Source organism: Aspergillus lucknowensis (assembly GCF_044049455.1).
Source record: "Aspergillus lucknowensis strain CBS 449.75 chromosome Unknown BJX67scaffold_2, whole genome shotgun sequence".
NCBI lineage: Eukaryota > Fungi > Ascomycota > Eurotiomycetes > Eurotiales > Aspergillaceae > Aspergillus > Aspergillus lucknowensis.
Window position 1 is genome coordinate 1,186,189 of NW_027263546.1, and position 11,323 is coordinate 1,197,511.

At 51.5% G+C, this 11,323-nt stretch overlaps 4 protein-coding genes across 4 annotated transcripts; 1 reads left to right on the forward strand and 3 right to left on the reverse strand.

Annotated features, from left to right (window-relative positions):
• Positions 1-780: 780 nt before the first annotated feature.
• Positions 781-4,256, forward strand: BJX67DRAFT_369547 (Alpha/Beta hydrolase protein; the record flags this gene model as incomplete). The annotated part of the gene is made up of 8 exons (XM_071030773.1): positions 781-1,099; positions 1,238-1,348; positions 1,418-1,536; positions 1,601-1,656; positions 1,965-1,966; positions 2,296-2,419; positions 2,477-2,837; positions 2,904-4,256. 8 exons carry the CDS (start codon positions 781-783, stop codon positions 4,254-4,256), a joined length of 2,445 nt encoding a protein of 814 aa, XP_070891193.1.
• A 142-nt stretch (positions 4,257-4,398) lies between these two features.
• cia1 (iron-sulfur cluster assembly protein CIA1) lies at positions 4,399-6,028 on the reverse strand. Its single transcript, XM_071024214.1, has one exon. The coding sequence runs from the start codon at positions 5,850-5,852 to the stop codon at positions 4,542-4,544; it is 1,311 nt and encodes a 436-aa protein (XP_070891194.1). The 5' UTR covers positions 5,853-6,028; the 3' UTR covers positions 4,399-4,541.
• Position 6,029: 1 nt separating this feature from the next.
• BJX67DRAFT_102689 (IQ calmodulin-binding motif domain protein) lies at positions 6,030-9,447 on the reverse strand. Its single transcript, XM_071024215.1, has one exon. The coding sequence runs from the start codon at positions 9,189-9,191 to the stop codon at positions 6,228-6,230; it is 2,964 nt and encodes a 987-aa protein (XP_070891195.1). The 5' UTR covers positions 9,192-9,447; the 3' UTR covers positions 6,030-6,227.
• Positions 9,448-9,536: 89 nt separating this feature from the next.
• On the reverse strand, positions 9,537-11,218 carry BJX67DRAFT_341803 (SKI complex subunit WD repeat protein SKI8). Its single transcript, XM_071027945.1, has 4 exons — positions 10,726-11,218; positions 10,580-10,673; positions 10,326-10,512; positions 9,537-10,276 (listed from the first exon to the last, which is right to left on the reverse strand). The coding sequence occupies exons 1-4, from the start codon at positions 11,191-11,193 to the stop codon at positions 10,093-10,095; spliced, it is 933 nt and encodes a 310-aa protein (XP_070891196.1). The 5' UTR covers positions 11,194-11,218; the 3' UTR covers positions 9,537-10,092.
• Between the last annotated feature and the right edge of the window lie 105 nt (positions 11,219-11,323).

The following is an 11,323-nucleotide window of genomic DNA, read 5'->3' on the forward strand; positions in this document are numbered from 1 at the left end:
TCTGGGCAATGAGAAGCAATGGAGAAATATGGGAAAAGAAGTGTGTAGAGGGGAATGGAGCGAAGAAGCACCCTCGGCCAGCAGAACAATCATTGAACCTGCTTTGAACTTTGATTATCACATCATGGATCGGTTTAGCGCCCAGTAAGGCAGGTGTCTTACCGTATCAGGTTAGATTCATGAATTCGAAACAGCAATCCTGGCTCAGTACGTAACGAAGACAGGTAATATTACTGCCAGCCAGTGTGAGGAAGAAGAGGAACTTGGGGAGCTCAAGAAGGACTTGAAGTTCCTACGACTCGTATACTATTATTTACAAAGTACATGGTGCAGAGTAGGATGTTCTATGGAGTTCCCATCATTCCTGCCAAAGAACTGTATCGAATCCGAGTGCAGAGGATCTCCTACTCCTTCAGGACCACTTTTCTTCAGCCATTCGCAGCTTCGGCACCTTGAGCCAAGACTGGTAGTCTCGGACGCCGTCCACGAGACTGAAGCAGTAAAATTGTCACATCGTCTAATTACGAAGTCATCGACACTCTTGAACACTCGATATATCTTTAGATTCTTGATGTTGGAAAGAGATATCTATCCCAGTGTAGATTGATCAGTGGCGGTCCTGTGGGTGAAAAGAATCATCTTCTCCGCTCCTCTCGGAAGCTTCAGAAATCAGCCCGTCATCTATCGTGTTTATCATCCTTCTCTTGCTTAGTCTTTAAGGTAAACTCAGATCTCCGTCCCATTGCAGCGGACCTCGCTGACCAGGATCGCAGAGACATCATGAGTACGCCTCCCGTGACCATCGTGGTTGAGCATCTGGATCCCGAACTGGGCGCATGGTCGGCTCTGGAGTATGGCTGCATCGCACGAGAGTCGCATGCAGCAGGAAGTAAATTCCTTCTAAGCTCGGTGCCCATGTCCCTGCAAATTCCAGATACCCTCGCTGCTACTAAGGGACTGGAGGTTGAGCACCGTAGCGTCGAGGAGGTTTTCTCAGACCGTAAATCCAAGGTCTGCTTGTTGGACCCGTCCGCTAAGGTCGAATTGAGCCCCACTGATGGAGACACTTTTGAGGTCTTCCTCTTCGGAGGAATCTTGGGTGCGCACCCTTCCTGGACATACCAACTGGATCTCTTGGGCTGACTTCAAGCGATGACCACATGTAGGTGATGATCCTCCACGAGGTACGTTCAGCTCAGAAAGCTGCAGATGTTCGACACTGACGGATTGGGACCAGACCGTACCTCTGAATTAAGGGGAAAGGGTTATGCGGGTAGGCGACTTGGGCCGGTACAGATGACAACCGACACAGCCGTACGGGTTACCCGCATGGTTGTTCATAACAGAGGTGGAAAAAGCACCCCTGACATCCAACTTTCCAAGAGTTCCAAACGTCAGAAATACTGATATATGCTAGTGCCATTGGAGAATATCCCATACATTGATCATCCGGAGATCGTGGTCAACGAGCATGAGCGTACCGAGATGCCTTTTCGCTATGTAAAAGACGCTACCGGTATGCCCATTATGCCTGAGGTAGGTCACGATATCCCCATCCGTTTCAGCTTCTTACTAGTTTTCAGCGCTGACTGGTCACTAGGGCATGGTTGAATTGATCAAGAAGGATGCCGATCAAGGCATCGAAGATCTCTTCTAGTCCTTCGCACGCAAACAACATAGTGTGAATACAGATCATGGATACCACATGGATAAGGATAGAGAAATAAATACCCCATATGATGAACATTCAAACCCTTCAGCTCTTCATGGCTCCTTTCTTATTGACCTCCGAATCAGGCAAAAATAATCTGTGACGCTTCTCGTACACTAAAAATACAGCTTGGCCTGGAGCCGAGGCCGGATAAGGTAAATTTTTGGTAATGTATTTACAAATGGCCACGCTACCTCTCTCAGCAGTTTCACCACCCTCGACCATCATCCTGCTTTTCTTCAATGATACTCAGTCGTCAATTTCTCTCTTTCGCCTTGTATACTTTGGTTTTATTCTACATACTTCGAGTTCCTTCCTTTGCTTGCTGGCTATACTCAACAGATCACGCAACCTTCATCCACTGCAAACAAGCCTGCGGGGCCTGGAACAGCGCGACCATCAATGAGGCCTTGAGAGCTCTCTCACCCTTGCAGGTCCCGCTCAATGTTGGACACCTAAGCACCCTACGAACTGCCTTCCATATCACGCTTGTGATCGTCTGACGTTCGTGATGTGTGCCTGGCCTTTCCATGGGCCCTTTTTGGGCAAACATGGCTCCTGGTTCTCTTTGCCATCCCTCTCAGCATGGTCATTAATGGTATTACTGCTGATGAATTCTGTGCCCATCACGGCTCAGTCCGCAGCGGATTACTATGTGCGCTCATTGCCGGGGGCACCTGATGGCCCTCTGCTAAAGATGCATGCTGGGTAAGCTTCAGAATTCGCATCACCTTGGACCCACTAACGCTGTCTCTCTTGGTCAAGGCATATCGAGGTAGACCCGGATCACAACGGACATCTTTTCTTCTGGCACTACCAGAACCGCCACATTGCAAATCGCCAACGGACCTTAATTTGGCTAAACGGGGGTCCCGGGTGCAGTTCGATGGACGGTGCGCTGATGGAGGTTGGCCCCTATCGTTTAAAGAACAACGAGACCCTCGAATATAATGAAGGATCATGGGACGAATTTGCAAACCTTCTTTTCGTTGACCAGCCAGTCGGGACGGGGTTCAGCTTCGTCAATACAAATAGCTACCTTCATGAATTAGATGAAATGGCTGCTCAATTCGTTATATTCTTGGAGAAGTGGTTCGGGCTGTTCCCGGAATATGAGCGGGACGATGTAAGGGCATCCAACAAACATCGTTAACAATCGTTGTATGTTGTGCTGACTCCTGTGACCTGACAGATCTACTTCGCGGGCGAGTCTTATGCCGGCCAATATATCCCCTATATTGCGCAAGCTATCCAAGATCGGAACAAGGGTCTCAGTGGAAACAACGACGCGCGCTGGAACGTCCGCGGCCTCTTGATCGGGAACGGTTGGATATCCCCCGCAGAACAGTATCCAGCTTACTTGAGTTACGCGTACGAAGAAGGCCTTGTTCAGGAAGGCAGTAAGGTCGCAAAAGAGCTCGAAGTCTTGCAGACTGTCTGCGAGTCGAGGATGGAAGCAGGAAATCCGAAAGTGACAATCAATGATTGTGAGGAGGTTTTGAACAAGTTATTGTCGAAGACTCTGGACTCGGACCACAAATGCATCAACATGTATGATATCCGACTGCGTGACAGTGCCGATTCTTGTGGCATGACTTGGCCGCCAGACCTGACAGATGTCAAACCCTATCTGCAAAGACACGACGTGGTTCAAGCCTTGAATATCAACCCAGACAAACGATCAGGATGGGACGAATGTGCCGGCGATGTCAGCCGATCATTCCGGCCACAAAAATCCCCACCTTCCGTCACTCTACTTCCAGGGTTGCTTGAATCGGGAATCGAAATCCTCCTCTTCAGCGGCGATAGAGATCTCATTTGCAATCATGTCGGAACTGAGCACCTTATTAGCAACATGAAGTGGAGTGGTGGTACTGGCTTCGAGACTTCGCCGGGCGTTTGGTCACCACGACACGACTGGACTTTCGAAGACGACGCAGCAGGTATTTACCAGCGCGCTAGGAATCTGACCTACGTCCTGTTCTACAACGCTAGCCACATGGTTCCGTTTGACCTACCCCGGCGGAGCCGCGACATGGTTGATCGTTTCATGAATGTCGACATCGCCAGCATTGGAGGAACACCGGCGGACTCGCGGATTGATGGCGAACCATTCCCTCAAACGTCGGTAGGCGGGCACCCAAACAGCACAGTAGCCGAGGAGGAAGAAAAGCAAAAAATCAAAGAAACCGAATGGAATGCATACGCCAAATCCGGCGAAGCCGTCCTCGTTGTCGTCATTCTTGGTGTCTCGGTCTGGGGGTTCTTCATCTGGCGCAGTCGCCGTCGACACAGTGGTTATCGCGACATCTCCCTCAAATCCCTCAGCTCGACTTCTGTCCTAGATCGGTTCCGAGACAAACGCAGTAACGCCGCGGATGTCGAAGCGGGGGATTTCGACGAATCCGAGCTTGATGATCTCCATTCGCCGGGCTTGGACCGAGAACCCTATGTCGTGGGAGATGAGAGCGATGACGAGGTGCATCGACAACAGCAACAACCCCAAGAATCCTCTTCGCGGGCGGAAGGTACTCAAGGAGGCTAGCTCTCATCTTCATCTTTCTTTGTTTGTGTTCTTTTGGATGTTAATACTTGCCTTGACCTCATTCTATCTTCTATATATCACTGCCTGTTCAAAAAGAAGTGGCCAAGCATCCAGTATCAGTTAGACAAGAAACATGATACCACGCAGTTCTTCGGGTAGTTTCCGGTATTTTATCTATCCTCTAGCATTTTTCCCCGTATTTAAAACAACCAGATTACAGCTCGGTATAAGGATGACCGGATGGCTTGTGGCTCATTCAACCGAGAATAAAGCGGGCAGACGAAATCAACGTGTTATGCTCCAGACTTTGATGCTCCCATCATCCGCAGTGGTAATGAGGACTTCCTCGTCATTGCTCCCGTGTCGACCCCGGTCAGCACGCTTTGCCCATGCAACATGGTTGATCTCGTAGATTCCGTGGGCACCGTCTATTATCGCGACGATTTTCCATTCTGTAGGTATGTGCGATATAGCAGTTCCATCAGTTCCATCACCAGCTGGGGTTGGAGGGTTAGTATCCATGGGCTGAGTCTGGGACGCAGCCACGAATCGCTCCTTATACACAGCAATGCGCCCATCCGCACCCACGGATGCCAGAAGGCCCGTTCGTCGACTCCAAGCAACAGCGTAAATAGATAAAACATGAGCTTTCTGAAGGACAGCATCCTCCTCCCATGTTTCGTCTGTCCCCGATGGCCGGATGATACTTGGGATCCCGCTCATGGCGGAAGAGCTCACCCGGGCCCTTGGCTGTCGCCGCCAAATGCGAACGGTCCGGTCATGCGAACAAGATGCAATACGAGGGCCCGAAAGAGCATGCCATTGTTTCCAAGCCTCCTCTTGCCCGGATACAAGCTCCGAAGACGGGATGTTCTCAATGGCCTCCCAATCAACACCCCAAACCGTGCCTTCATGTCCTCGGATACACGAAACCTGGCCCCAGTCATCAATATCCTCACGCCAAATCCTAATTGTGTCATCATAGCTCCCGCTGGCCAAACACTCCTCGGTAGGATGCCAAGCAACACATTTAACATCACCTTCGTGCTCCTGCATGACAGCGACAGTCTCAAAATTGTTATCTCCATCATCCAGGTCCTCCCAGATCCAGATCGATTTGTCCCGCGAGCAGGTGGCAAGGAGCATCCCGGACGCGGACCACGAAACCGATTTTACCTCGCTGTCATGGCCATCTAGAAGTACAGCGAAGCGCCACTCCTCGTCTTCGTCTTGGTCGTGTCCTCCATCCGCATCGTAGCTATGGTCTGCCGCATCCCGGTGCTGTCCCACCGTCTCTTCGTAATTGTCCCATCTCCTCCAAATCCCAACAGTTGCATCGAAACTGCCCGTTGCGAGGACGCTCTCGCCGGATATATTCGGTTTCCAGGCGCAGGTGCGAACGCTTCGCTTATGCCCACCGGAGATGGTCGAAAGGAGGTGAAAGTTAGTTAGGGAATAGACACGTACAGTCTTGTCAGAGCTGCAGGTTGCGACGAGGGGGAGAACAGGGTGTGGTGCCGTGAGCCACGTGCGTTCGAGAGAGGGCGGAGTTAGATCGGAGAGGAGGGTGAGGGGCACAGCATTTTCTGCTGTCATGATTGATGTAGCTGGGGAGATTAGGACTATTATGAGGGCTGTCTCTGTCGGTTTAATGCCTCTGGGGGTTCAGAAGGGTTGATTCTTTTTGGTCTTGCGTGGTGGTAGTGGTGGTAGTGGTGGTGGAAAGTTTGATTTGGTTGTCGGAGAACTTCCGCGGATGGCTGGAGAGCAAAGCCTCAATCAACAAATAAATAAAATCATGGCTCATGAGATGTGTGAATGATAATTAGGAATGAATTCTTTTTCACAGCCTCCCATGAAATCAACCCCTGCGAATATCACTAAACTACAAAGTGCACGGCTATTCCAATAGACCCAGAAATCCCCTCCAAAACGCAGTAATCAAAACGAGAATGAGGACGGAAAACTCCGTTACGCCGCTGGCCTACCTAGAATACGCTCGTATACCATGCCATGACACAACCAATCCACTTCACGCACTTTGCTCAGTTCTTCCGTCAATTGGCCAACTTGACTCACGAATTCAGGCATTCCTGCTCCCGCCAGGCTTTGACTCGCGGTACTCGTTGCTCGCACTCTTTCACTAGCGCTTGACGCACTGAGCCGGGAGAGCACATGTGTACGCAAACGGGAGAGGATGAGGCGTGCGACTGGATCCGTGAAGGAAGTTAACCCGCTTCCAGTCGCGCTGGGTGTCGCCGTAGAGCTCTCCGAATCCGTCGAAGATGACTCCTGCGAAGGTGCTTCGGTGTTGACCTCCACCGACGTCCGGGTCTCCGAGAGAGATGCCAATGCGGATGCCGTTGCGGCCGGTAACAGTACCCGCTTAATGGTTGCTGTAAGCTGAGCGCTCGCGTTAGAGGGCATTGGGTGAGTGGATTCAAGTATTGACTGGATGCGTCCTGGGAGAACATCGTTGAAATCCAGCGACAATATCCGATCCGCCTCCGCCTTCCATTGGGCGCGCGCATCGCGCTTGAGCAGGTTTTTGGCGGTCAACAATATCGAAGCTGTGGCTACAATTCTGAAGGCCTGCGCATGTAGCTTGCGTAATCTGTGACGATCTAGGTCTAGCGTCTCAGGGACTAAATCGTCAAACACAGGCGAATTGCTCAGAACAAGGTCCACAAGGCCATGCGCATACACTTTCGAGGCTGGTGGCTGAGGTTCCCCATGTACATTCTCGGGATCGCGCTTCCGCATCTCATCAGCAATGACCTTCCGATGCGTCCGCCAGAAGCGCCGACTCTTCCTCAGTTCAAAGGATCCATCCTGCAGGCCCTTCTCGAACGTCCTCTGCTCATATCCGGGAGCCTCTTGGATAAGCTGAGGGGCGGCGACCTGGATCATAAAATTAGTATGATCAAGGGCCAAAAGATCAATGAGGCCCATGAGTCTCGCCAGGCGATCAATTGCATCGCCGGACGTGTCTTCAGAAAAAGCCTTGACCACAGGATCCCGGTAGGGCGCGCAGAGTTTTGGAAGGATTGTGTTCATGAAATTGAAAAAAGCGTCATAAGAAAAAACTCCAGCGTTGCATTGGCTCTCAATCAACTTCGGGTCGAGAACCTCACTAATCAGCACATGGAGAGAGTTTCCAGAGCGAAGGGAGCGTAATAAGCGGTCCTGGATCACCGTGGCCATTGCTACAATCCAATTTGTGCCTAACCCAGCTTCCACATCTCGCCGCATTAGAGCACACATATGCTCCATAATCTGCTTTCGCGGCTCCGTGTACGACCTCTCCTCGATCTTGAATTCTTTGTTAATGAGAAGCTCATGGACCAGGGCACGGTTCTCAGGAAGAGCGGTAAGGATCCTCGTGAAACGCTCGTGTGGAGATATGCGCTGCTTTTCGTATTCTTGTAAAACCACACTGTCCACGTTGTTGAAACTCTCACTGATTGGCGACGCAACGCTCTCAGTAAGAGCTTCCGTCGTGGCCGTGGCGGGTGCAACTTCTGCCGACCGCGGAATAGCCTGCTTGGATGCAGATTTCTTCCTCTGTCGCTTGGCCTTCTTCAAGGCATCGCGAACCATTTGCATTGCCTTGTCGGGGCCCGCCAGGCGTTTGAGTCGAGCGAGAAGTAGGATTTGGTTTCGTCTGATTCCTTGACGATAGTCCTCAGCCACGCCGCCAGCCTTGTCATCCTTCACAGTCTGCCAGATCAACTCCAATTCGACAAATTGGGCTAGCATGATCTCGATCAGGACACTGGAATCATGAGTTTTCCACGCATGGAACGCGGAGAAAAAGACATTGTACGCCTCGCATAGAGTCTGGAGCTCGGTAGGCATGGCCATCAGTAAGCAACAGCCGGATGAAACTAATGAAGTCACCTGCTCAAACGCTGCGAGAAGGTCCCGCGCTTTGGAAATCAAGTCCTGCTCCTGTTCACCGTCGCCGCTCAGAACAGCGGCGGGATGTGTAACAATCAAGTAGCTGCTGAGGAATGTGCGCACGGCACCTCTACCGCCAACAGATCCGCTTTCCATGTCTTGCAATCCACATAGGCGAAGGATGCGGGCTGTGGTAGACAGAACCCTCTCCTCCGATAGTAAAGCACCAACGTCTTCAAAAGCACTATTGTTAAAGCGCGCGGTCGTGAGATCAAGGCTTAAAAACTCTTTCATTACCAGTTTCGCATGGTATAACCTCCATGCCCGCTGAATTCTAGACGCTGCGGCGTCCTCGGTGAGGCGGCTCATTGTTACCCCCAGTGTTTTCTTCTCTTCAGAGGTCGTTAAACTGCTTGTACGCTGACGTCTCGGAGTTTGCTGATAGAGAAGCCGCCTCCTCTCCGCCTCGGCAAACTTCTCAGCCATTTCAAGTCGAAGGCGAGCGTGCTCAGCAGCCTTTCTCTCACGGTTGTCTTCCGCTTTCTTCTTTGCGCGCCGAACTTCCTCCTCGCACTTGGCCGTAATCTCTGCCAGTAACCGTTCTCGAGCCTGCTGAGCGGCTAGGGCTCTTTCCTCTCTCTGCAGATTCCGGGTAGCGGCCTTTCCAAGCGCGGCACGTAGCCGTACCTTTTCCGCATGTAATGCACGGTCCGCGAGTCTCGCCTTGCGACTCTCAAGAATTGACGCTCGTCGTAGATGTTGCGCAATATGGTCGGAAGAAGCTCCATGAGAGGCCGCATTCGAATGTTGGGAGTGTAGGGAGGAAATCGAGCTCCGTCGGGACGAAGCTGCGGAAGAGCGACGGACCACGCTGGGATTCCGAGCGAAACGCGCGGCGAGGTGGGCTGGCAGGCTCAGTGGAGGGGTCGTGTCGTCAGATAGCATTTCTACGTCTGGCTCCTCCAAAGGGTCGGACGTAATCGCAGGGCCAGCATCAGGCAGCTGAATCGCGAAGTCAGAGTTGCGGTGGACCATGATCTGGTAAAGCAAGGCGGTGGACAATCGTGAGTTAACGCATTCGGACCGTCGCGTTGAGGGGGAGGGGCGATTATCGATAGCGGAAACTCGGATCGACTATTTATTCAAGATCTCAGAACAAGAAGATGGTCGAGGTTGCGCGGAGGTAAAAATAGATCAGACCGACCCAGCCCGAAGGTTTGCGTCACAAGCTGCCGTCCTGGCGAAATGAACGAGAGTGTTGCTCAGCGATGATTTGACGACGACGGAGCCTAAGCTGGAGGAAGATCCGTGCTCTGTTTCAGGAGGAAAGTTCTCCAGAGTCGAACCAAGGCGGGAAAGAGAGAAGGAGTGACACAGGAACAAAAGAGCGCAGAAGAGCGCAGAAGAGCGCAGAAGAGCGCAGAAGAGCGTGACAGGGAAAGTTAAACAGGAATAGGTGAAGTAGAAAAAGAGAAAGGCATGTATGCAATCGTCCAGATCATTGGGGCGCTGCCGCCATCTGCCTTCAGAATAAGCCAGTCTTTAGTCAGTCCTGAGGCCGCCCGAAGAAGGTAATCGAAGGTCCCCGGCCGCCGCAACCGGTATGCTTAGCTAAGCGCGGGGCGGTTGATGACCTCGTGAGGTTGGGTTGGTTTACCGTCAGAGAACATCTACGACAACTAACAAGCATATGCTTTCGAAGTCGGTGGGCTAGGAGGAATGGGTACCAGTCATTGCTGGTCGATGCCAAGTTGATGCTTTCGGAGTAGAGAGAGATTTCAGAAGAAAGTGAGGATCTATCTGGGCGCGCGCCCAAGCCTTCCAAGTCTGAGATGAGAGAGCAGTTTTTATTGGTAGTGGATGTTCCTTTTTGAGACCTTAGGTTGATCGATTGATCAAAGTGATTGTTCGAAATCTCGCCCGCCATAATTGCCGTTCAACCCCCCGTGGCTTCTCGGTAGAATGATATGCTTCTGCTCGCACCAGCAGTAGCAAATCCCTCCGATTTTCCTATCTTCGGCAGCCACTTCACGCTCCAGATAGCCTTTTCGGATTCGGAGTGAGTTGCGACACAGCTTCTCGTGTCTATAGACCAGACTTTGACTTTGCCATCGAAAGACCTGACACACATTAGTCCAAAGCCGCAAGGGGTGGGACGCGGAGACTCACCCGCTGAGAAGGTACTCTCCGGTGCTGCTCCACGATAGAGATAGGATCCACGCGGAGTGGCCGGTAAGGCTGGCAACCTGCTCTCCAGAAGAGGTATCATAGAGCACGATCACCTTGGAGTCGCCAGCGGCAGCGAGAAATTTTCCACCAGGAGAAAAAGTGACAGTCCGTACAGGTTTGACTAGGCCTAGAAGATATTCAGCCAAGGGTATTTTCCCGACTTCCCCAGTTGCGCAATTGTGTGCAGCACATACCTGATACGCTGAATGGCATGCGTCCCGTCTCTGTGCTGAAGATGTAGACACTGCCACTTTCATGGCCACTGGCGATGAGCCGACCGTCGGGCGACTGTATATTGTTCATAAGCATCTGAAGACGACAAGTAGCCTAAAGAACTTACCAAATCTATGCAGGTTCCGAAACTGCCCTTGGTTTCGTGGTCCCGTATCTCTTCTATATTTCCATCCAAATCCCAGACCTTGATGTGGCCGTCCTGGGTGGTTCCAGCAAGATACTGGCCATCGGCAGATAAGACAACTGCCCAGACATCCTTGAGCGTAACGACTTTCGTCTTCAACCACGTTCCATCTTGGAACGCCCAGATCACTATCTCACCGCCAAATCCGACACTAACCGACCGAGTTCCCCTCTCGTTGGTCACCACATGATGGCAGCCGACTCTGTGAGCTTCAAGTATCTGGACTAGGGGAAACTCAGCGTCAGTTGTCGAGTGAGCTTGAAGAGCATTGGAGCCCGATGCCGATAAGATTTGCTTGTCTGTCACGGCCAAAGAAAATATGTCTGATAAGTGCGCTGTAGGAAACTTAGTAAAAGGACAAATGGTGGGGTATAATACACTTTTGTTCATACCCTTGTGTGCAGAGCCATAGGAAAGATATTGCTTCGACTAGAAACAGTGCTTGGTTAGAACCCAGAGAACTGCCTTTCTCGCCACGTACACGAATCGTACCATCCTAAGATCGGATATCGATGGTGCG

What these genes read in the sequence shown, in the direction of transcription:
- cia1 (XM_071024214.1), bottom strand. Translation starts at nt 5,852, where the DNA reads ATGACAGCAGAAAATGCTGTGCCCCTCACCCTCCTCTCCGATCTAACT.
- BJX67DRAFT_102689 (XM_071024215.1), bottom strand. Translation starts at nt 9,191, where the DNA reads ATGGTCCACCGCAACTCTGACTTCGCGATTCAGCTGCCTGATGCTGGC.
- BJX67DRAFT_341803 (XM_071027945.1), bottom strand. Translation starts at nt 11,193, where the DNA reads ATGAACAAAAGTGTATTATACCCCACCATTTGTCCTTTTACTAAGTTT. An exon ending in TCGGAACCTGCATAGATTTG is followed by an intron (nt 10,674 to 10,725) that starts GTAAGTTCTTTA and finishes AACAATATACAG; the next exon opens with TCGCCCGACGGTCGGCTCAT. An exon ending in GGAGAGTACCTTCTCAGCGG is followed by an intron (nt 10,277 to 10,325) that starts GTGAGTCTCCGC and finishes AATGTGTGTCAG; the next exon opens with GTCTTTCGATGGCAAAGTCA.